This window comes from Mastigoproctus giganteus, chromosome 11 (assembly GCF_048544385.1).
Source record: "Mastigoproctus giganteus isolate SK-2022 chromosome 11, ASM4854438v1, whole genome shotgun sequence".
NCBI classification, from domain to species: Eukaryota; Metazoa; Arthropoda; class Arachnida; order Uropygi; family Thelyphonidae; genus Mastigoproctus; species Mastigoproctus giganteus.
In genome coordinates, this window is record NC_143585.1 from 149,210,983 (window position 1) to 149,238,523 (window position 27,541).

The window sequence follows — 27,541 nt, forward strand, 5'->3', positions numbered from 1 at the left end:
AGCATCCACTGATTACCACTCCCTGAGTTCTGAAACTCAACCACCCGTTTATCCATTGTAGCAACTTACCCTTAATACCATACTGCACCAATTTGCACAGTAGTCTTCAATGCGCAATGGTATCAAAAGCTTTCCTGAAATCCAAGTACAGTGTATATGATATCAAAATTATTTTTTGCATCCAGTTCCTTTGTAACCACATCATCGCATCCAATCAAATTTTTCAGACAAGACTTTCCCTTAACAAACCCCATGCTGTGTGCGAATTATTACTGCAATCTTGCCTAGATGATCCTACAATGCATTTTTAACCAGTGACTCCATTATTTTCCATAGAAGATTTTAAACGAACTGGTCTGTAATTACTTGTGTCACCCTTAGATCCCCTTTGTGAATTAGGAATACATTTGCACATCTCCAGTCCATGGATTGGAGATGTGCAAATAATTATGCACATAATTATAATTATGGCTAAGGGTTTGCTTACTTCCTTTGCTGCCTTCTTTAATATAACTGGATAGATCCCATCCACCCCAGGTGCCTTTCTTGTTTAACTTCAACAATTTCTCCTCCACTTTGCTATTAGTTATTTACAAAATCATTAAGCACCCTGTTACAGTTTGATTAACTTATGGCATTTTCCTTCCTTAATAACTTCTTATGTGTGAATGTAGATGCAAAATACTCACTCAGATTATCAGCTATCTGAGCAGGATCATCAACAGTCGAACTATCGATATCAAGTGCACCAATCTGATTCATCAGATGATTCATAAGATAAAACCTTATTTAGAAGACCTTTATGAAAACATGACTGAAAGCCTTTGAAATGCAAGAGCAACTGTTCAAGTTTCACCAAAAATTTCCACTGAATCTGTCCACAGGTTCATAAGATGGGTAACATAAGCAAATATATCACCAGTGAATCGAAGGGGATGGAATTCATATTGGCAATTAGAGATCATATTTTTGTAAGGTTTAAGATAATTTAGGAGTTGGTGGTTAATATTTTGTGTTCCTTAGCATTCTGTTATCTCAAATATACAAATGGAATATTTGTATATGTAAATATACAAATATTCCATTGTGTATTTACAATGGAATATTTATTTAAAAATTTATGTGCTGAAGTAATGAAGATGGAAATGCATTTACTTGTGTATAATTACTATAATAAGCTAAAGTACTATTCCAACTTAGTATATCACTATCACAATAAGTGCATGTTAAAATGAAGCACTGGAATCAGCATTTTAGTCAATAACTTTTGGAGAGAGAAGTTCTGTCTCTCTCTCTCATTATTTACTCCTATTGTAACTTGTGAGAGTTCTGCGTGATTGGTGTTACATAATGTTTGTTTGTTTTCAAAACAATTTCCTCTCTGCTAATTCTCCTCCATATGAGATAACACCAGAAATAAGAACAACATACGTAAAAGATTATTACGGCATTGAAGATGAAGCTACCAGTTTCATGGTCGTCTCCTCAGTAAAAACACAATTCCAGTCCAAACTACAGTATTCATGGGAAAGCTTTCCCCTTGAATATTGAGGGTATAGAGAGAGATTGTGTTCTATCAACTTCTAGATGCACATTTTGGCAGCAACAGTGACCAATATAGAGTCATGCTAAAACGGTTGTGTTAACATAAAAATTCCTCTCCAACACTGGTGCCATAACAACTAATGCTAATAATGACACATCCCCCTAACGCTGGGGCCATGATCAGTACATCTTGTTTTACTGAGATTCTCGGATAAATGAAATCGATATTTAAAATGCATGAAGAAGAAATTAGGGGGGGGGGGGGAGATAATGGTTGCTGATATTTTCGGAATTTGACAGAGGGAATCTTGCTTTGCTATTTGAATTTGTTTCTTTTATTACGATTAAGGTTTAGTAATAATGAATTGATTAGCTTTGATAATGCATAGTAATGAGTGGCAACAGCTTTTGAATATGCCCAGTTGTATTTATTTGGCTCAAAAGAAAAATGTGTGAATAATAAAGTGTTCTCAAAATAAAAATAAAAAAAAGTTAGAGAAATGAATTTGAATTATTTAAGAACTTCAGATAGTCAGTTGTTGCTTATTGCTAAGATTAGGATTATCTTTCTTTTGTTAATATAATAAATGACATATGTAGGCATAAGAATACATAAGGTTGGGTTATCACTTGAGTGGTATTATTTATAATAATGTTCTGAATATGTAATTTTTCTGATCTGTATCGGTATTTGACAGTCAAATGTTCGCTTAAATAGTAAGGGTACTAATCGATTCCTTTACAGATTAAGACATTTGCACATGCATAATCAAAAGGGGTGGGGGTATTAATATGCACAAAATGGAGAGATCAAATTTAGAAACAGAACCATTATTTAAACCTGTTTAGATAACGGTCTATCATAAACGGATCGTAAACTCGATCTTATTGAATTTATGATAATACCGACAGCTGGAATTCTGTGGGTTATTATGATGAAATGTGTTTACACTTCCATGAAATCTTCAATCATATAAAAAAATAAATTTTCTCAATCTTCTCTTCATTCCTATTTTTAAAGCTTCGTAACTTGTTACTCTGTTCTCATGCGCATATCGTGTTACTTGCAATTTGTGTGCCATATTCTTTGTTATTGATTGCTTCTCTTTTTACCGCTTTAAATTTTAACCCCCACCAACAAATGTCAGTGAACAGAAATGTCAACTAGTTAGTATGTACATATTATAGTACGTATTAATTACGTCCTTTGTTATTGATTGCTTATCTTTTTACTGTTTTAAATTTTAACCCCCACCCACAAATGTCAGTGAACAGAAATGTCAACTAGTTCGTATGTACATATTACAGTACGTATTAATTATTCTGATTATCGCATACATTCTTCCGATTATCACGTATCATTTAATTTTTTAATTGGTAAGGTAATAAAGAATAAATTTGTGCTTAATATATCTTTACTTTTATAGCCTGTGGATAATATTCCTCCTATTTTTGCTAATTAGAATCACTGTTTAATAAAATTAAAATTCACAAACGTGATCACAATGACTGGCGCTTACTACACATCATATAGTGAACAGTATTTTAGTGAGTCCATCGTAATGTGATTTGATTGTACAGTGAACCAACTGTAAAGCAGGGGTCCACTGAATTTTTAACTATTTATGCAAAACTTTGGATAATTGGGGCAGCCGCTTAATCAGGCCAAAATGCACTAGTCCTGATGAGTCCCAAATAACCGGAATCGACTGTATTATGATGATGAGAAAAATAAGGGGTCAAATTGAGTTAAAAAAGCCAGACTCCCTGGTCACAAATCCAAAGAGTTGGTATCTATGAAACAGTTACATCCATAATTTGAGCAGTTTGATTTAAAAAGGAAAAGTAAAGAAAAATCTAGTAAATAAAAAAAAAATAAAATCTGAAACTTATTATATACAGTCGATTCCGGTTATTTGGGACACATCAGGACTAGTGCATTTTGGCCCGATTAAGTGGCTGCCCCAATTATCCGAAGTTTCACGTAAATAGTTAAAAATACAATGGACGCCCACCCCTTTAAAAGTGGTTCACTGTACAATCAAATCACGTTACGACGAACTCAACATAGTAAAGTACCTTTCACTATACGATGTGCAGTAAGCGCCGGTCATTGTGATCACATTTGTGAATTGAATTTTAATTCTATTAAACAGCGATTCTAATTAGCGAAAACAGGAGGAATATTATCCACAGGCTATAAAAGCAAAGATATATTAAGCAGAAATTTACCCTTTATTACCTTACCAATTAAAAAATATGTGAAAATCGGAAGAATATACATGATAATCGGAATAATTAATACGTACTGTAATATGTACATATGAACTAGTTGACATTTCTGTTTGCTGAAATTTGTGGGTGGGGGTTAAAATTTAAACAGTAAAAAGATAAGCAATCAATAACAAAAAACATGGTGCACACAAATTGCAAGTAACACGATACGCGCAACTGAGAACGGAATAACTAGTTATGAAGCTTTAAAAATAGGAATGAAGAGAAGATTCTGAAAATTATTTTTTTATATGATTGAAGATTCCATGGAAGTGTAAACACATTTCACCATAATAAGTTAATAATGCACAGAATTCCAGCTGTCGGTATTATCGCAAATTCACTAAGATCGAGTTTACTATCAGTTTATGATAGATTTCACTAACAGAAAAGCCCAATATAAACAGGTGACTGCTAATTGTTTTTATTGTTTTATGGTTGTGACCTCCAGAAATCCGACTGAATTACGTGGTACGGTCGGAGACAATCGTAGGGTAATCTCCAGTGCTGCAGTCTCCTGCCCCTATTAAATGGCATGCTGTCCCAATTAAGCGAAGGAAACCCTGGCTATTTTCTCGATTGGGTTCTGTTTTATTAGATTTGCCCCGATTAACCAGTGGCCCAAATAACTGGAATCCACTGTATTTATTATATTTCAATCCTTCTAAAACTCAGTTGTCCAGTCTTATATCTCACAAAAAGGAATTCACTGTTCCCATGCTTATCTTTGAGGACAAACAGATTTGCAGAGATCACATTTCTATTAGGGATTAACAAGGCTTCTAATCTCAATTGGCATAAGTGCATCACAAGCTTTGCATCTAAAAATAAAAAAAATAATAATAATAAAAAAAAAAAAAAACTTTCATTCTTCCTTTTTTTCTCACTTCCACTTGTGTTTTCTGGAACAACCTTCTTCCATGTTTATTTCCTGAAAATTACAATCCACAAATATTCAAGTCTAATGTCAACAAGTACCTTCTACCCACACATACTGCTAAGTATCATGTGTTTGGGTTTTATCTCTAAAAAAAAAAATTACAGTATAGATTTTTATTTTTCTGGCTAATACTACTGTGTGCAATATAAAAGAAAAATATCTTCAACCCTAAAGGAAAGATATTTTTAGGTGCAACACGTACACACACACACCTATTTTCTTCACCATGTCTGTCTCCAAGTAACAGAGGGGCTGCCAGTGGACAGATTTACATCAAATTTTATATCTGGTTCATATAAAAAGATTTGTCAAGCCACTTCAAATTTCATTAAAGTCGGAAACTAAAATCTGGCAAGTTTATCCATACAATTTGTATGGAAAACAGAAATTCAAAGATTAAATATAGTTTTAATGTAGTATTGTTAGCTTTAGGCAGTCAATGCATGCTTCAAGTGTACTGTTATGTAGGGCCCATGAACATGGTGTTGCTTGTGAAGAGACACATATATACTCATTGATCACTGAATTATGACCACCTATCTAATACCACGTTGGGCAATAGTTTGCATGGATAATAGCCACTACTCACAGTGGCAGACTCCACTAAATATCTGAAGTCATCCATAGGGAACTGCAGCCATACTGCCTGCAAGGCTTTCCATAGTGCTGGAATAGATGATGGTTGTGTTCATATGCCTCACTTCCGGCTCCAAAATGCCACAAGTGTTCAAATGGATTGAGATTAGGTGAATTTGGAGGCTAATCAAGATGGGTGATATATTTGCAGTAAATATATTTATTTCCTTGAACCACTCATGCATAGTTTGGGCCCAATGACACTGTGCATTACCTCTCAGAAGATCCCATTTCGGTCTAGTAAAAAAAATGCAACATGGCAGGGGTGCTACGGTTTCCCAAGAGCTGCGAGTAGCCCTCTCCAGTGAAACAGTGGTCCATACACACCAAGGGTCCTGGTTCTTTCCAGCAAAACATGACCCACATTAAGCAACTACTGCCACCAGCCTGGATAGTCCATGGACCCAGGTATTTGGACTCATCCGAATAGCACATTCATTTCCAGTCCTCCAATGTCCAACCAACATGTTGACACCACGGCATATGCTGTCAACGATGAACTGCAGTAAGGAGAGGGTGTGTCTTAGGTCATCTGCTGTGGAATCCCAAATGTTTCCGTGTACAGCACATCATTTGGGATACTGTATGATGTTGCGATGTCAATTGTCACATAGCGACGTGCCATTGAGCCTGTAAAATGCACCACACTCTTCACTTGCCACAAACATCCAACTTGCATAATCCTTTACAATTTCACCAGCAGGAGGTGGTTTAACCCAATCAACACCATTCTTTGTACACCTTAACCACAGTGGGTTATGAGCAACCGAAAGATGTGCCGTTTCCGATATGGAAGCAACCAACACATGCGCTCATCTCACAATCATGCCCTTTTGAAACTCTATGATATCTTTACTAGATCCCATAAATGCTACTTTATCACTTTGACTTGCACAACCAGATGTAAATTCCCACAGCTCTAGCATAGGAAGCTGTTCAGCTTTTTATACTGCAAGCTATGTGACACAGTCCATTATGGATGGGGTGGTCACAAATTCAGTGATCACTGAGTGTATAGAAAGAAAGAGGCTTAAACGTATTTGGAAAAATAATAACAAATTACACAGATGTGCCTAAACTGAACAGCTAAGTTAAGAGAACATAAAATTATTGAACTTTATTAAGTGTTAAGGTTATAATCTTAGTAATTAAGTGATAAAGAGAATTATATTTACTCTTCACTTCAATTAATCACAGAAAAAGAACCAAAAAAAAAAAAGAAAAAAGTTGATGTACTGTGCACATTAAATAACTTAATTTTATTCGCTGTAACTGTTTTGCTATAAGTGCAGTGAATGACCGTATTATTAGGTATACCCATCTAATACTAAGTAGATCTCTCTTTAGGGCTAAGAATAGTCTGGGGGCTGAGAGCTGTTTATAGTATGGATTCAACACGATGTGAAAAGTATGCCACATGGATGTTGGTACAAGTTGACTCAATTGCTTATCACCAGTTGTTGCAGATTGGATAGTTCTGGATCTATACTCCAAAGAGATCATTCTATCTCACCCCACCAGAGCTCATCTGGTGGGGTGAGATAGAATTGATTGAGCACTGATGAGATTGAGCACTGATGAGAGCACTGATGAGATTTGCTGACTGGGTAGGCCATCACAGTATTCTGACATTTCTGGAAACAGTTCTATACAATTTCCTCCTTGTGACATGGTGTATTATTCTGATGGAAGAACCCATTCACAGATGGACACACTGCGGCCATGAAGGATCATTCCCCTGGACAGAATTTCCAGATAACCTGTAGCATCCAGTGGTTGTTCCGAGCTTGAAACAAAAGGAATCAGAATTTGTTAGAACAGGAAACATCTTTCCAATCCTCCACTGTCCAAGCCCACCGTGACCATACCTTCTTGTTTGCTGACAGAAGGGGAATCCAGTTTAGATATCACCTGAAGTTTTCCATTTGTGACAAGCTACAACAAGTTATGTTCTGAAATACTTCTTTGGTAACCAGTAATCGTAATGAGTTGCTATTTCTTGGTTTGTAGCTTTTCTATTAACCCTCAACAAATCTCGTGAGTTGCCATTGGCTTCTCACATCAACAAGTTGTTTCCAATCACATAATTCCTTTTCACATATCTGGTTATTTGATTAACCTCAATGCACAGTCATACATGAAAATGCCAGCAGGGTTGCAGTATCTCATACCAGTACATCTAGTATTGCTCACCACGTCACATTCAAAGTCACTTAAACCTTTTGTGTTCCCTATTCTCGTACTGACTTGCACACACAACATCAATGTATCTGCCAGCTGCTTTATTGAGTGTGGTAGGAAAATGTGAATTTAATAAAGTGATCTACTATATGTATTGGAAAAATAAAATGTTAATCAAAAAACAAATTGCATTAGCAAGGGCAAACGATGCAAGAAAGCAAGCTTATATAGCATCAGCCAAAAAAAAAAACAAAAAAACACACCCTTCTCATTTCACCCATCCACTCACTCCAAATGTTTCTCTAGTTCTGCCTTGAATCTGTTTAAGCTATTTACTTCTACAACGACAGATGGAAGTTTGTTCCAGCAATCAACCACTTGCTGGATAAAGGTAAACTTCCGCATATCTATCCTACAACTGTCTTTCTTCAATTTGAATTTATGCCCACTCAGGCGATTATTCTGAACAAGAGGAAGAATCCCATCAGCATTGAGCATGCTCAACCCATTCAAGGCTTTATACACCTCAATCAGATCACCTCGCAGGTGCCTAGTCTCCAGACACTGTAATTTGCAAAAATTAAGCCTTTCTTCGTAAGAGCAACCCTTTGTTCAATTCACTAATCTTGTTGCCCTTCTCTGTACTCGTTCCAACAGCTCTAAACCCTTCTTAAAATGAGGCCTCCAGACCTGTATACATTGCCTTATACAAAGGGATAATCACCTCCTTATTCCTGCTAGAAAAATTCCTGTATATCATTGACAAGACACCATGAGGTACTCTTGCAGACCATCTACACTGCTCAGAAAACCTCACATCTGCCTGCACAACCATCCCCCAGGTCCCTTTCACTCTCTACCACTGTCAGTGTAGTACCACACTGCTGATACATTACTCTGGGGTTACTGCTTCCCAAATTGCAGTACTTTACTTGGACATTAAGCACGATATACCATCAATATCACTGATGAATACGGAAAACAACAATGGACCCAACACTGAACCCTGGGGGAATCTACTAATAACATTAGTCCACAAAGAGCAGTGTCCATTGATTACCACACTCTGTCTTCTTCCACTCAACCATCCCTTTATCCATAGCAGCAATTTGCCTCCAATGCCACACTGCTCCAATTTGTGCAGCAGTCTTCCATATGCAACAGTATCAAAAGCTTTTCTAAGATCCAAATATATGATATCAAAATTATTCTTTGCATCCAGTTCCTTTGTGACTAAATTCATAGTATCCAATCAAATTGGTTAGACAAGACTTTCCCTTAGCAAACCCATGCTGTGTCTGAGCTACAACTGAAGTCTTGTCTAGATGATCCTGCAATGCTCCCAAAACAAAGGAAAGAAAAAAAGCACAACTAGTACTTTCCTGTTCATCAAAAAGTGTTCGGAAGCCACCCAGAATATAATTTTGCCATTTGTCACTAGTGCGACATTAGGAGCAAGTTACTGCTATGGATAAAAGGACAGTTAATTAGGAGAACACAGAGCGGTTATCTATGGACACCTCTTCTTGGACTAATGTTATTAAGAGCCCCACAGCACTCAGTGCTGGACCCAATGTTATTTTCAATATTTATTAATGATACTGATAAAGGCATATCAGGCTTAATGTCTAAGTTTGCGGTTGATACAAAGGTTGGCACAGTGGTCAATGACAGTTATCAGAATATACTAATGGCTGAGCAGTTGCAACTAAATTTTAACCTAGCAGCAACATGCATGCAGGACCTTCAGGTGCCCCATAAGAAAAAGTTCTGCACATTAATTGTTGAATCACAATTTTTGAAACTTTCTCTACCTTCTTAAATATAGATGTCTTTTGCAAAGAAATACTTTACAAAAGACAAAAATACCATTTTGATGAAAGAACCCGACAGGTACCACATGTTTTGTAACTTTTTGTACTTAGTAGGTAGGCAGGCACAATCGCACAGGGGCCACGAACATTTCAGGTTCATATTTCAATTGCAAGTTGAATGATTGCAATTCTAGTTCATGATTACTTAAAATCAGTTACACACTATTTTGTAAGTTGAACTCGATTGCGCAATTATACACATATATAGAGTGGATCTGTAAATCAAAGTCTTATAAAGGGATGGGACTTTTAACTTTCCAGATACTAACAGGAACCGGTTGATTGCTCACACAGTAGCAAGACTTTTATGGATTTATTGAATAACTGTTAGAGAGTCAACAAGAGGAAGCAATATTAGTGATCTGGTTAACAACATCAATTCTTCATGCATTAACAATCTGCAAATAAAAAACCCACTGAGTGGCAGTGATCACAGTGAACTAATGTAGAATTTAATTACAGACATAACTGTGAATGGTAAATGGAAAGGCTTTTTCTTTCATAAAGATGACTACAATAGTCTCAAGACAGTTTTAAAATTCTATGGACATCATTGCAGTGGACCAAATGAGGACGTTACCAACAGCAAATTCTAAATGGGAAGAATTCAGGGAAGTAATCACAGAAGCTACTAAGCTTTTCATACCAACTGCATAGAATTTAAAAACTGTCTTGAGACCACTGTTCTGTTCAAGGTTAGACCTAAGTGAATGTCAGATGAACTAATGAGAAGTGTAGCAGCGGAGAAATATGCATCCCGTGCATTTTTCTCCTCTACCACATTAAATAAAAATTATCAGGTGATACAGAAGCTTATAGTATATATAAATTAGTCCATAACCTAGTCACAAGAGAGGTTAGGCAAGCTAAGGCAGATTATGAGAAATCACTGGCAAAGAATGCAAAGAACAGCAGCAGCAAAGACTTCTATGTTTATATCAACAGTAAAAGGAAGGGGCTGAATCACATTGGGCCACTTGATATCAATGGTTTAACTGTTGCTGATCCTGCACAGGTTGCTAACGAAATGAATAGGTATTCTGCATCTATATTCACTAAATCCATGAGTTACAGCATGGATTTGTTAAGTGGCAATTTAGTCTGATCAATCTGATTGGATACTATGATGCAGTCATCAAGGAATTGGATGCAAAAAATAATTTTTATATTATATACTTGGATTTCAAGAAGGCTTTTGATACTGTTGTGCATAAAAGACTGCTTTACAAACTGGAGCAATGTGGCATTAAGGGCAAGTTAGTTTTTTGGATAAAAGACAGAGTGGTTATCAATGGACACTGCTGGGTTTGGGTTTTGGTTTTATTGGCGCATTAGCTACTAAGGCTATAATGTGCCAAGACCAGGTCATTTGTAAAAAATTTTAAACTTTCAGTGACCTAATTAGTTAGGTCACTATGTCAAAAGGTATAGCAAATATATAAAAGAAAAATGTAAAAATTTTATATAAGAGTAAAAATATTTATTGATTTTAAAAAGTTAAAAACAGCAAACACATTGTCATTGTCAGATAAAATCTGACTGAGTGTATATGGCTCAGTCAGATGGTTAAAAGCGGTATAACGGATATTGCTAAAATCTGGACATTCAATTAAAATGTGATGAATAGATAAAATGGTGCCACAGTTCTCGCACATAGGACAGTCATCTGCCCTCAGCAGAAAAGAATGTGTAAGATGACTGTGTCCTATTCGGAGGCGAGCTAGAACAACTTCCTCCTTACGATTCCTGCGCAGACTGGACTGGCACGGTTCAATTACAGGCTTTATACCATATAATTTATTCGCAGTCTGTCTATTCCACGAATCCTGCCACTGGGAATGTATCTTTTGATGTATTATTTGCCTGTAGTCTGTATAGGGGACTAACAGGCAACAGTTATTATTGGGAATTGCTGATTTGGCTGCGGCGTCAGCCAAATCATTTCCCCTAATCCCAATGTGGCTGGGAATCCAGCAGAAGCGGATGTCATATTCGCGTTCATGGAGAACGTGAATCTTCTGCTGAATGCTAGACAGAACTGGATGAGGATTATATCTCACGGATATTAAAGCCTGTAACATGCTAAGAGAGTCGGAATATAAAATGAACCGTTGGTATTCGCATTTACTAATATGATCCAAGGCTAACTCTACAGCGTGCAGCTCTGCAGTAAATATGCTGCATTCAGAGGGAATCTGCTCTGATATAGTGCTGTCTGTAAAGACAGCAGCAGATCCCACATATGATTCTGACTTCGAACCGTCTGTGTAGACTGGCACAAAGTCGGAATATTCAGTTCGGTGTGCTGAATGAAGCTGCAGGTAGACACATGATGGAGTGTCCGACTTTCCCCAGTTTCTAAGCGACAAGTCGCATGCCGGGACACGAGCATGCCAGGGTGGAAAGGGTTGCTTTGATGTTTGGGCAACCTTGTCTACCTTGATATTAAGTTCATTGAGTAGCTCTTGGAGACGAATACCAAAAGGACGATTGGCAGTCTTACGGGTATTGTACAAGTTTTCCCATAGTGGCTCAAAAACGAAGGGCCACATAGGATGGTCTGGCAGGGATTTCAGTTTTAAAGCGTACTTTAAAGACAACTGCTTACGTCGAAACGATAACGGTGGTTCGTTTGCTTCGACGTATAAACTCTGGACAGGAGATGTTCGAAATGCTCCAGTAGCGATACGCATAGCCTGATGATGGACAGGATCCAGCCATCGAAGTACACTGTCTCTGGCTGAAGAATATACTTGGGACCCATAATCTAATTTGGATCGCACAAGTGCACGGTAAACCCGTAGAAGGGTGCATCGGTCTGCACCCCAAGATAAGGAGGAGAGCGAGCGGAGCATATAAAAGGGCTCTTGTGCACTTTGTGCGGAGTTGACGAATATGATCCAAAAAGGTCAATTTTTTTATCGAATATGAGTCCCAAGAATTTTGTGTTCGCTGCTACTGGAATGGCATTTTGTCCGAGCCTTAATTCAGGTTCAGGATGAAGATTACGCTTGCGACAAAAGTGTACGCAAACGGTCTTCTCCGGCGAGAACCTGAAGCCATTAGCAAGTGCCCAGGAATTCAGACTATCAATGGCTTTCTGCAGTTGTCTTTCAATAACCCTCATGTTGCATGACTGACAAAAAATGCTAAAGTCATCAACATAGAGGGCACTGTTTACAGTTGGAGGAAGTTGTTCTGTGATGGAATTTATTTTGATGGCGAAAAGCGTGACACTTAACACTGATCCTTGTGGTATTCCCTCCTCTTGGCTGAAGGAACGAGAGAGTGAGGATCCCACACGAACTTGGAAAGATCGATTGGCTAAAAAGTTTTAAATAAAAAAGGGGAGATGCCCTCTAAGTCCTAGTCTATGTAAATCTTTTAAGATGCCAAATCTCCAAGTTGTGTCATACGCTTTCTCCATGTCAAAGAACACTGACACCAAGTGTTCGCGTTTTAGGAAAGCATCCCGGATGGATGTTTCCAGTCTAATAAGATGGTCCAACGTGGACCGGTTCCTTCGGAAGCCGCACTGGATGTTGGAGAGAAGGTCATTTGATTCTAAATACCAGATTAAACGAGAATTAACCATTCTCTCCAGGATTTTGCACAAACAGCTAGTCAGAGCAACAGGACGATAGTTTCTGGTGACTTTTGGATCCTTTCCTGGCTTAGCAAAGGCAAGAACGGTTGACTTGTGCCAGGAATCCGGAAACTGCCCTTCTATAAAGATTCTGTTATACAGAAGGAGCAGACAATCCATAGATTCTGGTGAAAGATGTTTAATCATTTCATAATGGATGCAATCTGGTCCAACAGCACTTGCTTTGGAAAGAGTGAGGGCTCTTTTCAGTTCCTCTATAGTGAACGCCCCGTTGTAGGGATAGAGGCCTTTGGACTTAAAATTAGGTGCTTGTTTTTCCAGTTTATGTTTCAGGACCAGGAACTCTGGGGAGTACGAGGATGTTGCGGAGATGTTAGAGAATGTTTCCCCAAGAGCATTGGCTATTGCAGTTGGATCTGCAATAGCGCATCCATTATAATCTAGGATTGAAGGGTGGGATGTATATTTTCCCTTCATTTTCCGGATTTTATCCCAGACTACCTTAGAGTTGGTAGACTGGTTAATAGATGATGTACAACGGATCCACGATTCCTTTTGACTCCGACGGCGGATATATCGTGCTTTGGCTCGTGCACGTTTAAAGGCTATAAGGTTGGTCATGGCAGGATATCGGCAAAATATCCCCCACGCTTTGTTTTGAGCCTTTTTTGCTGCTGTGCATTGTGAATTCCACCAAGGTTTGGGAAATGGTGGAAACCGGGCAGATGTTTTTGGAACAGCATTTGCAGCTGCTTGGACAATATTTTCTGTGATGTACTTAACTGCATCATTGATAGGCTCTTGACTGACTGTGCTAAGATCAAAATTTGCCTGATGTTGGAAGGCATTCCAGTCAGCCTGATCAATCTTCCACCGTGGTAACCTGAAGGGAGGACATGGTCTCCCACTGTGTAACGAGGTTATCACAGGGAAGTGATCACTTCCGTATGGATTCTCCTCCACTTCCCAAGTGAGTGAAGGAAGTAGAGAAGGGGAGCAGATAAAGAGATCAATGGCAGAAAAAGTACAGGTAGGCACGTGGAAGAAGGTGTTTGTTCCAGTATTTAGAAGGGAAAGGTCATTGAGCATACGCTCTATGACTCGTCCCCTTCCGTTGATGTTAGCACTACCCCACATGGTGTTATGTCCGTTAAAATCCCCAAGAAGTAAGAAGGGGGGGGGGGGGCAGCTGCGTTAGAAGATCATCAAGGTCTGCCTGGGAGATGTCAGTCCCAGGTGGCAAATAAATGGAGCACACAGTTAATAGAAATCCCACTGAAAGGCGAATTGCAACAGCCTCTATGCTGGTTGTAACTAGCAAAGGCTGAACTGGGGTCTGGTTACCCACAAGGATAGCCAGACCCCCATGTACAGAGCCATCCGCAATTCTATCCTTTCGAAAAAATGTGATGTTGTGCATGGTGGGATCATCATTTCCCTTCAGATATGTCTCCTGCAAGCAAAAGCAAACTGGCTCGTGCTTTTGCAGGAGGGCCTTGATGTCATCAATATTTCGCCGGAATCCACGACAATTCCATTGTAGGAATTTAGCCATTATTTTGGCTTGGTGGGTCCATCAGGCGGCTTCCGAGGTGCTGAGGGCTTACTTTTATCAGTCTTGGATTTATCTTTTTTGGGGAAGAATGGACACTGTCCCATGTCCATTTCCTCCTCCTCAAAGAGTTCCAAGACTGAATCTTCGGGTACCTCCTTCTGCTCGACATCCATCTTTTCTTGGGTACTAGGGGGGGGGACTTCCCCTTTCTTATTCTTTTCTTTCATAACTACCTTTGTTACTTGTGGAGCATTAGGAGGTACCAATATAGGAGTGGCAGCTGATTGGTCCTTTTGTGCAGGTTTTTGAGAACTTAAGAGATACCGCACGATGGGAGTGAAAGACTCCTTTGGAGGAATGGTCATGTCCGTCTGAGTTCCGACGGAACATCTCCCTGCTACCTTCTGGGCGTAGGTAGGTTTGTTGATATTCAGGGGTTTGACCGATTTCCTTGCCTCCTGGTATGATATATTTAGCTCTGCCTTCAGCCGTTGAATTTCTTTTTCTTCTTTCCACCTCTGGCATGCTCGTGAGTAGGCCGGGTGTTCGCCTTCACAGTTAATACAGGTCGGTTTTGTGGCTGAACATGCTGTTGTTTCGTGGTCCTTTGCACCGCATCGAGCGCATGCAAGGACTCCACGGCAGGCCATTTGAGAATGTCCATACTTCTGGCATTTAAAACACCGTAAAACACCGTAAAGGGTTCGGAACGTATGGACGCACTGAACAGTTGATGTATCCAGCTCTAATCTCGTCAGCAGGTTTAGGAGAGTTAAAAGTCAGGATAACGCTCCTGGTTTTAACAATTTTTCCATCCCTTCGCGCAGTAATTCTCTTGACGGCAGTAACTCCCTGTGGTTTTAATTCGGAGCAGATTTCCTCCTCGGTTACGTCGAGAAGGTCCCACTCCGAAATGACACCCCTCGATGAATTGAGTGTTCTGTGTGGTGTCACTGTTATAGGGATTCCTCCGATTGATGTTCAGACTGCCTGTCATTTTTTGTTTCAATCAAGAGGTCCCCAGAACGGAGCCTCTTAACTGACTTGGGTAAACCTGCTAACCCATCCAACCCTTTTTGGATAAAAAAGGGTGACATTTTTCCAATCGGTTTTTCATTTGTGGAGTGCATAATTAAGAACCTTGGGACTGGCCCTGATGGTAGTTCGGTTCACTGCCTCTTATTAGCAATAATGCTATCTGCTTCTTTTTCAATTGTTTCAGATAGGGACCCAGGTTGGGGCCCCTGAAGAAGTTAGTTTATCAGGATTCATGGGAGTTTTTAAATGGTTCAGTGCCCGGGCTCCCCACCCACCACGGAGCCCAAAGGGACGCCCACCACCCGGCATGCAATAAATGCGCTCGGGAATGGGATGCCAGGGCTACCCAGACACTATACCCGCACCGCCGCCAGCCTGAATCCTGTCCCTCGGACCATGAGGGTAGGGGCGTGGCATTGACACGGTTGACCCTCGCAGGCGAGCCTACTAGCCGATTGATCCTAGCCGGGCCTTCCAGGACCACCCGTCTTGTCGAAGCTGGGCCCCTCAACCACCAGGATCCCCCTTTCCGAATTTCCACGGGTCGCAGCGCACGGCAAACACGCCGGATTCCATTGATGTAAGCCTGGAACCTGGGCTGTGGGCGTTGGATCCCAGTGATGCTAGTCTGGAAGTCCAGCAGCGTCACTGGGAGGTCCCATCACCACGTACAGGTTCCCACGTCGAGGGGCAATGGACACTGCTCTTCGTTGACTAATGTTATTAGTGGAGTCCCCAGGGTTCATTGCTGGGCCCATTGTTGTTTTCAATATTTATTAACAATATTGATGAAGGCCTTAATGACTAAGTCTGCAATGATATAAAGGTTGTCAGGATGGTTAATGATAGCAATCAGGGTGAGCGACTGAAACAAGATCTAGGAAAATTAGATTGATGGGCAGAGAAATGGCAGCTGAAGTTTAGCACTGACGAATGCAAGGTACTGCATATGAATAGCAGTAATCCCAAGAATAACATATTGTGTTGTATGATACTCAGGGTAATAGAAAACTAGGAAAAAAAAAAAAAAAAAACAGGGGGTAATAGTGCAGTCAAATATGAAGTTTTCTCAGCATTGCAGACAGGCTACCAAGGCAACTCACAGGGAATTTATCAATAATATATATAGGAAATTTATTAGTATATATAACAAAGTGATTATCCCTTTGTACATGGACATCATTAGGCCACATCTCGAAAAATGTATACAGGTCTGGAAGCCTCATTTTAGGAAGGATGTAGATATGCTGGTACAGGTGAGAGAGAAGGGCAACAAGGTTGGTGAAGGGGAAAAAAAGGTCCTCCTACCAAGAAATGCTTCATCTGTGCAAACCACAGCATCTGGAGACTAGGCACTTTCAAGATCTGATTGAGGTGTTTAAGGCCTTGAATGGATTCAATATTTGATGACATTGTGTTCCTCTTGATGAGATTACACATATGGGGGGCATAAATTCAAGTTATGCAGTTTTCCTTCGGCCAGCAGGTGAGCGACCGTTGGAACAAACTTTCATCCGTTGTTATGGAACTGGGTGGTGTGAATAAATTCAAAAAAGTACACAACTTTTTAGAGGCTATGGATGGGTGAAGTGTGCAGTTTTTTTTTTTTTTTAGCTGATGCTTTATAATAAGTTTGCTTTATTGCATCATTTGTCACTACTAATACTCCACTTTTTTTCTTTTTTTTTTTTTGAGCAGAATATTCTAATATGCTACCCTACCAAATTATACTTTTGTTGGAGTCCATTGTCGTCTGTAAGCATATTAAATGAAAATTTATTTATTTGCAATTATTTATTTTATGGAAACAGAGAGAAACCTACCTGTCTTTCATTCCATTAGCTTTCTTAAAAAAAAAAAAAATTGTAGTTTGCATATTTACTTTGACTTGTTGCTTGTTTGAAGTAGACTAATGGTGTACTTTTTTTTTTTTTATAGTATATTTGTATAAAACAGATTATTCACACTATATAAGAAAAGTATTGAGACATTCCTCACCAAATATTGGGTAATGTGCAAGAAGTCTCCAATAGATGCATATCAGCATAGATATGCCAATATAAATCTCATGGGTCTGCCTATGCAGCAGTAGAATCTTGTTTATTTATTTCTATTTTTAAATATATTTAAAAATGGACAATGTGCAGTGTTTCCTTTTCGATAAGGCACAGAAGCTTGTGTGTTTTTTTTTTTTTTTTTTTAATTTACCAGTGAGCATTCAATATAATAAGTTTGAAAAACTCTCATATACCTCAATGTGTCCCATACTTTAATTAGCATAACATCACAAAGATTCTATCCAATGGTAACTGAGCACTGTATGTGCTCAGTTACCATTGGACAGAACCTTTGTGAAGGGGCCCTTCTGTGTGGTTTCCATAAAAATTAGAGTAATTGTGACCTTCTCCAGCAGTATATGACTTGGCCTGGAATACAAATCTTTTTTTTTTTAATCAGCTGATATTTTATTTCTATAACACTTATTATTATAATTATTACTTACCAGTACTGACAGAGGCTGTGCTAGTAGTAACAGGGAGTGTTGTTGTTGCAGCAGTTGAACTTGCTGGAATGCTTGTAGGAACTCCAAAGCCAAATCCTATAAAACACACATTTCACAATTTTACTTATTTCCATGCTCTATTTCATTTTGTGTCATATTTGCTTTATTTAACTTGAACTGCACATGATTAAAATACCTGTAGAGAGGGAATGCCAAACTCTAAATGGCTTACAAGCCACAACTACTTTTGGGGTTTGGTCAGGAGCGGGAGTGCAGTAGCACACGCTCTTTGAGCAGATCGGGGTTCAAGCCCCTGACTGCTGAATACGGTCGATCTGCCAACCCGCACTGGACAGGGTGTGGCAGATTATGGTCCATTTCCCTCAGCATGAATTGTTGAGGAGGCTTCCATCCTGCAGTGGGTTGATAATGGCTGCACTTTACCTTTACCTTTTTATACTGGCATAGCTCCAAAACAAACATTAAATGTCAGTATATTGAACTTTCACAAATTGCTTATTTCCCATGGCAAGACAAGGAACTGCATATAATTTATAGATTTCACCATAAATTTCATAAGACATCTTCTCTCAGTACTGCAATGTATCACTATTTCCATACAGGCATAGTAATATATACTTATCAAAATGAACTTTTAAAAGTTGCACATGCATATGACAACTGTATGTTTGACAACTCTGCAAAAAAGTAACAACTGAGCAAAAAACAGTAAACTGGGAATTCAAAGAATGAAATGTTTAAAGCACATCAAAATATTGCTCAAGATATACTATGTGCTCTTCTACTTTCACTATTATCACTTCAATGCATCAGGAACAGTCAAATTAAATAAACAAACTGCTCTTTGAAAAACAATGGGGCCTCACAAAAAATATTCCACTCACTAATATACAGGGTTTCCAAAAAGTCTCTAAACAATGGAAAACTCAGTGGGGGATCAAAACAAAAAAAAAAAAACCCCAGTTCCAATCAATGAGTCCAAAGTTGCATTCTTCTTTAGTTACTACTACTAAAATATAAACAAGAAATTGTACTTTATTAACAAGATGTACACAGTGATTTACAAACGGTGATCAAAATTCTAATCTAATCTATTTAATCTATCCAGACATATCTGAATGACAAATGCACCCTGAGTCACACAGAGGTCAATAGAATCATTTGCTATGCATTCTGCACACAATGAAATCTTGCCATGTTCTTTGCATTGCAGAAACCACGACTTTAAAGGGGCCTCACAAACAAAAGCTTAAAGGATTAAAGTCTGGAGAGTGGTGGCCAATGCCACTGCGTCTTCTCATCAGATCTAACAGGCACAGTAAAACCACAGTAACTCATCGCCTGTTTAATTTGTCACACTGCTTGTTTTGACATTTTGATTCACGTATTGGTATTGTTATTTCTGCCAAAACAATAAACATGCTGACCCCATATAATAATGGGAAAAGGAGAGGGCAAAAAAAAAAAAAAAAAAATTGGTATTGTTATTTCTGGCACAAGGCTACTAAGGCCATATTGTACCTATCAACAATATGGAGGTCAGACACGGTGATAATAAAACCATGTCAGAGGCGATCATATAGCTGTATCCATTTTACCAAGCAGAAATCTCGAAGAATACTGAATGGGGCTTTTCAGGCATCAGTGTACAGCGTACAATCAAAGAGAATGTGTTTCATTGTAAGAAAATAGTTGCAGTGCGTACACTTTGGAGGATCATCTCCAGTCAGTAGATAGATGGGTGGGTGAGGTGACTGTGGCCGATTCGTCCTTTCTGTTTACACGGAAACTGGAAGCCCATAACTGTGGTTCAGATTTTATTTGAAGGAGCTTGTTATGGTTGAGCTTGCCATAGACCAGGGCTTCTTAAACTTTTTTCATTCACGACCCCATTTATGATTGCGAGTTTCTTGGCAACCCCATATAAATATAAAAGAAAGATAAATTAATATTTTTTGATGATTTATTTATTAGGTAACAATATACATATATTTGTACATATGAAAATATATAGTTTTAGAATTCGTTTTGAAACATACAAAAATCTAAAATTAAAAATTGCACAAAAAATTGTAAAATTGTATTTATTATACTGTAGTTACAAAAATTATATGCCCTATTTTTCACCAAAATTGCATTTTTTGCAATAACATAAATAAAAGGGGATTCTGACCGTCTTAGTTCGCTCGAATATATTCGAACGCAGTCGTTGAGTGGTAAGTATTAAATTAAAATTAAAGTAAAAAATTTAATGAGATGGATGTGCCTGTTTTTTATTGCATAACAAATTAAATCTTGGTGGAATGTTTGACACTGCTGGACGTAAGACCTCTTCAACATTTTTTAGCGCTGAATGATACTGGGATTTAATATGTGTTAAAGCTGAGAAAGTAACTTCACATAAATATGTGGTGTTGAATGGCAGAAGTACATTTAACGCCATATCAGCGATTGTGGGAAATTCAGTTCTAGTTCCGATCCAGAATTCAGTCAAGGACTTTTTTTGAAATTGTAGTTTTAAGTTTGAGTCACTCGAAAGCTCAGCAAATTCCTCTTGAGCGTTAAGTGGCAGGTGATCAATCTCACTTAAGCCAATCCAAAACGGCTTTTGAATCCAAACTATTTTTTGGAAATCAATATTTAATATAAAATATGTACGGAACTGTGTTTCTAGCGCTTTTAAGTGATCTACAATAATTTTTGCAATAAAAGTTTTACAATGAATTTTCTCGATTATAAAATTGTCGACACTGGAAAACATTTCGAACAAATTTTTTTCTACCCTACTTTTCCAAATGTTGATCTTTTTGATAAAACTTTCAATTTTATCATTCGAAGTAAATATATCGCAATTTTTTCCTTGGAGAGACAAGTTGAGATCGTTTAATTTCCCAAAAATACCTGACAAATAACACAGCTTGGATAGCCATAAGCCATTTTGAAAAAAAAGCAGCAAGTTCACATTTTCGTTCAGTTAAAAATATTTCGATCTCGTCCTTTAATAGCAATAATCTTCTTAAACTTTGACCTCTTGACAACCATCTTACTTCTGCATGTAATAATAAAGTTGTGTAGTTGGAATCCGTATCCTTATAGAGATTTGAAAATAAGCGGCTGTTAAGGGCATGGCTCTTAATAAAATTTATAATCTTAACAGCATCCTGAAGCACATCGTTCAATTCTGGTGCTAATTTTTTTGCTGCAAGGGCCTCTCGGTGAATAAGGCAGTGAGTAAAAGTTATATGATCATAATGAGCAGCTTGAAAAAATGATTTAAAACCAAAATTTTTGCCGGTCATCGCTCTTGCACCATCTGTGCATATTCCACAGCAATTTTTCCATTCTAAACCTTCAGTTTTTAAAAATTCGTCAACTTTACAATATATGTCTTTCCCTGTAGTATGGTCTTCCATAGGACGACAAAATAACAATTCTTCCTCCACGCTTTCTTTATAAACGTACCTGACATTACTAACAACTGAGCCAATTTAGTAATATCAGTTGTTTCGTCCAACTGAATTGAAAATTTTGGGCTTTCTTTAATTCTTGTAATAAGTTGCACTAAGTGGTCCTTGTTAATATCAGAAATTCTATTCGAGACAGTGTCGTTCGACAAAGGAATTTTTCGAATATCATCGCCATATTTACTTCCATGTAGTATTTCTACCATTTTAATAGCAGCAGGTAATACAAGATCTTCTCCAATGGTGAACGGCTTTTTATTTTTAGCAATACAGTATGAAACTTCATATGACGCTAGTAAACAGTTTTCACTAACGGTTATAAATTTTTCAAAGGATTTTTTTCCTTTATTTAAAGATTTATACAGTCTTTCAAAATATTCTTTTGGTTTATTGACATACGAAACATGCTTTGATTCAAGATGTCTTTTTAATTTTGATGGTTTCATACTTTCCGGAGCCAATAATTCATTGCAGATCAAACAAAGAGGTTGTTCATTACCCTTACAATTTTGAAATGTAAAGCCAAATTGACGAAAAGACTCATCATATTTTCTTTTTCGCACATAAGATGCCTGTTTTTCAATATTTTGTCCTGCCTGAGAAGAGTTTGTAGCATTATTATCTGCGTCATTGCTATTCTTATTTAAGTTCAGCCATTTATCCATAGCCAAAAATTATTTTGATCCTAAAACACAATAAATATATAAAAATAACATATTGCATGTAATAATTGATTTATTAATTACCGAATAAATAAAAAAAACTAAAATCTCGTTACGGCGGAACACTGACAATTGACTACACTAGAAGAGCGTCAATACTACACTACTTCACATTACAGTCAGTGTTATTGAATCATAGTCTCGCTGCACGTGTGCGCACGCATTCCTCCCTTTGTTTGTGTGCAGGTGTGTGAGTGTGACTCTGCACAAATACACATCTAGATGTTATAAAATCGTGTATTTAAATATTTGACATTAAAATCTCTCGCGACCCCATTTGGGGTCGCGACCCATAGTTTAAGAAGGCCTGCCATAGACGTGTTCACTATTCCTTACATACATATCTTATATAGGATCTGTTGTCGATATATGGAACTTAGCAATCTGACGATGCTATGTTGGATGATTGTTTTGCTGCACAATCCGTTTTTTTCATTCATTGATATCCCAGTGTGGCCTGGGATTCAACAAAAGATGACTACTTGCTGTTGTTCATGAATATGCATCAGCTTTTAAGGGCACAAAAGGTGATATAGTCGTACACGTTGCACTAACGATATTAAGAGTAGGAGACCGGCGGAATTACTTAACAAGTACAGGTCACTGTTGAAAAAAAGCCGTGAATTAGGGTTGAATTTAAAGTGACTGCAATTCTGCCCGGACACGATAGGAGGGAGTATATGATGAGAGCCCTGTCGATCAATTCGGCCCTGGAAAGATTCTGCAAGGCTCAAGGGGTAGAATTTTTTTCAGCCTGGTTTGTACTTGTTAACAGGAGAGACTGCTTCTACAGGGATGGGATACACTTAAATAGAAAGGGTGCAAGAATGTTTGCCGATGCTATCGAGGCAGTGTTAGGTGGGTAGGAAAACTGCTAGATTGGGGGGATACAAGGACTAATAGATTAACAGTAGCCACTGGCAGAGGTGAAAGTGATTCTTGCACTGCTTCTATTGGAATGAGCAGCAGCTTGGAAAATAAGATGCAGGATATTTCAGTCTGCTGGGACTCATTGAGGTACAAGAAAACACATGGGTTGTGTTAGGGTAGCTAAGAAAAAGAACAGGTGCATGTATACTTGTGTGTACACCAATGCTAGGAGTTTGGTAAATAAATTTGATGAATTTGAGGTATTGCTCAAAGCATCAAAGGCGGATATTGTTGGGATATCAGAGATGTGGTGTCACACAGATATAAGTAATGCAGAACTGGAATTTGGGAAGTACAACGTCTACAGAAAGGATAGACAGGATAGGAAGGGAGGAGGGGTTATGCTATTAGTTAAGAAACACACAAAATCCAAGGAAGTGAAGCCAGACGACATCGATGGACAGGGCAGTGTCGAGTCAGTTTGGTGTGACATAAGCATAGGTAAATCAAAATTGAGAGTAGGAGTGTGCTATAGGCCTAATGACTCTGATGAGTATAATAAGATACTGTACAGGGAAATAGAATGGGCCAGTAAATCAGAGAGTCTTATAATGGGGGATTTTAATTTCCCAGATATTGACTGGAATTTGTGGGTTGGTCACTCACACACTAGCAAGGCTTTTGTGGATTTATTGGATGATTGTTTTCTACACCAGCATGTTCGGGAGGCAACTAGAGGGAGTAATACAGTCAGTACTCGTATAACACGTGTTTACATTACAAGAATTCGATCATACACGATTTATAAATAGGGGAACGATATCTTATATAACACGAACCGAATTCGCTTATGCACAATTCGCCTTTGTGTTTACGAGAAATGGCAGTCGAACGCGGAATCACCCCAAACGAATGCAACACGATAGGAATGAAGAGTAGATTCCGAAAATGTATTTGTGTTTTATATTAGTGAAGGGGAAACACATTTCACCATAATAACGTAAAAACCAACACAATTCCAACTATCGCTATAATCGCAAATGCAATTAGATCGAGTTTACTACCAGTTTATAACTGATTCCACTAGCAGAAACGCAACTGGAAATTGTTTTTATTGTTTTATGGTAGTAACCCCTAGAAATGTGCTTTAGTAAAATGTGAGGTGTTAATAGTGGCCTTTACGGTGTTGTTTATTCAGTTGCTGCACGTGCGCAGCTTTGTTTATGTGTATCAAGCGTGCCTCCTCGTTTTGTAATTGTGCTTTATTCCATAAAAATGAATAATATACTTAAAAGGTGTGAAAAGGAAGCGCCTGGTGAAGACACTACAGATTCAGAGAGAAAAAGAAAAGCAATATCGATAAACAGAGGCGGACTGGATCAAAAATTCTTACCCGGAAAAATTTGTAGTGGCCTCATACTAGTGTTTATGGCCAAAATCACACCGGCCACCGGGGTTTCCAGGGTAAAGCTTATGGCCAGTCCGCCACTATCGGTAGCGAAAAAATATGAAACTATGAAACGCTTTGAGCGAAATGAAAGACCATGATATTGCACGTGCTACGGACTTAAATGAGGCAACGCCGAGAATTACAAAGAATGCAGAGAAAATAAAAACAACTTTCATAGCAGTAACAACTCAAAGTGTAATTAAAATTCATTAGATTAAGACACAAAGAATTGGAAGAGATGCAACGGCTGTCAACTGTTTCGATAGAAAATGAAACAAAAAACAAGTTTGCTTACGACAGAAGCAAAAGCATTAGCAATATTTTATTACGTAATAGTCGTAATAAAATACGTAAGTATTTTATTACGATTTGGTAATGTTTTGGTTACAAATGTGTGTTCATTCGTGGGTGGTCGGCACCTAACCCCATTTTTCCCATAGGGCCTGTTGTTCATATTGCACGATTTTGCATTGCACGAGGGCTTCTAGGAACACAACTATCGTTCTATACGAGGACTGACTGTACTCTTGATCTGATTATCAGTAGTGATTCTTCATGCATTAAGAATCTGCAGATAAAGGAACCACTAGGTGGCAGTGATCACAGTGTGCTGAAGTGGGATTTACTTAAGGAGGTAACTACCATCAGAGGTAAAGGGAAGGGTTTTTGCTTTCGTAAAGGCGATTATGATGGTCTGAGACAGTATTTAAATTCTATACAGTGGGACCAACTGATGATGTTACCAACAGCCAATTCAAAATGGGAAGCATTCAAGGAACTAATCTTGGAAGCTACCAGGCTTTACATACCAACCAAGAAATATTGTTCAAGGTTCAGGCACAAATGGTTGTCAGATGAACTAATGAGACATATGGCAGAGAAGAAAAATGCATGGGATACCTACAAATTAATGGGTGACATGGAAGCCTATGATAGATATAAGTTGGTCTGTAACCAAGTCACAAAGGAGATTAGGCAGGCAAAGGCAGATTATGAGAAATCCTTGGCAAAGGATGCAAAGAAAAACAGAAAAGAGTTCTTTACCTATTTAAACTCAAGAAGGAAAGGGATGAATCAGATTGGTCCACTGGATGTTGATGGTTCAACAGCTGAGGATCCTGCTCAGGTGGCTAACAATCTAAACAAGTATTTTGCATCTACATTCACACATGAGGAGTTATTCAGGAAGGGGAATGTCGTAGGTGAAGTAAACATTGCCAGTGAGCTAGATGATTTTCTAATAAATGAGAGGGAAGTGGAGGAGAAACTGTTGAGGATAAACATAAAAAAGGCACCCGGGGTGGATGGGATCTATCCAGTTATATTAAAGGAGGCAGCAAAGGAAGTAAGCAAACCCCTAGCCATAATTATGAGAGCTTCTTTGGACTCAGGGGAGGTACCCTTAGTGTAAATGTAACCCCAATTCACAAAGGAGGATCAAAGGCTGACACAAGTAATTATAGACCTGTTAGTTTAACTTCGGTTCCAGGAAAAATAATGGAGGCACTGGTTAAAGAAGCACGGCAGGATCATCTAGACAAGAATTCAGTTATAGCTCAGACAGCATGGTTTTGTTAAGGGCAGGTCTTGTCTGACCAATTTGATTGGATACTATGATGTAGTCACAAAAGAACTGGATGCAGGGAATAACTTTGATATTATATATTTGGATCTTAGAAAGGCTTTTGATACTGTTGCGTATGGAAGACTGCTGCACAAATTGGAGCAGTGTGGCATTGGGGGCAGATTGCTGCTATGGATAAAGGGTTGGTTGAGGGGGCGAAGACAGAGAGTGGTAATCAATGGACACTGCTCAACGTGGACTAATGTTATTAGTGGAGTTCCTCAGGGTTCAGTGTTGGGTCCATTGTTGTTTTCTGTATTTATAAATGATATTGATGATGGTACATCAAGCTTAATGTCCAAGTTTTCAGACGATACAAAGGTTGGCAGGGTTGTTAAGGACACTACTGATGCTATGCTGCTGTAACAGGATCTGGAAAGGTTGAGCAGATGGGCTGAGAGGTGGCAAATGAAGTTTAACATTGACAAATGTAAAGTACTGCATATGGGAAACAGTAACCCCAGATCAACATATCAACTCTGTGGTACTACGCTGACAGTGGTAGAGAATGAAAAAGACCAGGGGGTAATTGTGCAGGCAGATATGAAGTTCTCTGAGCAGTGCAGACAAGCTGCAAGAGTAGATCATGGTGTCTTGTCAATGATATACAGAAATTTTTCTAGCAGGGATAGGGATGTGATTATTCCCTTGTATAAGGCATTGGTCAGGCCACACCTGAGTTCTGTATACAGGTGTAGAGGCCTCATTTCAAGAAGGATGTAGAGCTGCTGGAACGAGTACAGAGAAGGGCAACAAGATTAGTGAATGGAACAAAGGGTTGCTCTTACGAAGAAAGACTTAAGTTTCGCAAATTACAGTCTGGAGACCAGGCATCGGTGAGGTGATCTGATAGAGGCGTATAAGGCTTTGAGTGGCTTGAGCATGCTCAATGCCGATGGGATTCTTCCTCTTGCTCAGAATAATCAACTGAGAGGGCATAAATTCAAATTGAGGAAGGACGAATGTCGGATAGATGTGCGGAAATTTGGCTTTAGCCAGCGGGCAGTTGGTTTGTGGAATAGACTTCCATCACTTGTTGTTGAAGTTGATAGCCTAAACAAATTTAAGGCTCAGATGGACAGGTATTTTGAACGAATGGAGGGGTGAAATGGGAGTAGTGGTTGTGTTTTTTTTTTTTTTGTTTTTTTTGGCTGATGCTGAATAAGCTTGCTTTCTTGCATCAAATGCCTCTACTAATGCGTTGGTAAGGAGGAATTTTGCCAGGCTAAAAGCGCAC

The 27,541-nt window shown here is 38.6% G+C and overlaps 1 protein-coding gene across 2 annotated transcripts in view; it reads right to left on the reverse strand.

Annotated features, from left to right (window-relative positions):
• Nup62 (nucleoporin 62) overlaps window positions 1-27,541 on the reverse strand; it is a 293,033-nt gene that overhangs the window by 181,938 nt on the left and 83,554 nt on the right. For both annotated transcript variants that reach the window (XM_090384721.1, XM_090384722.1), the window contains exon 5: window positions 18,154-18,249. In XM_090384721.1, coding sequence (XP_090240847.1) covers window positions 18,154-18,249 — 96 coding nt within the window. The remainder of the gene's footprint in view (window positions 1-18,153; window positions 18,250-27,541) is intronic.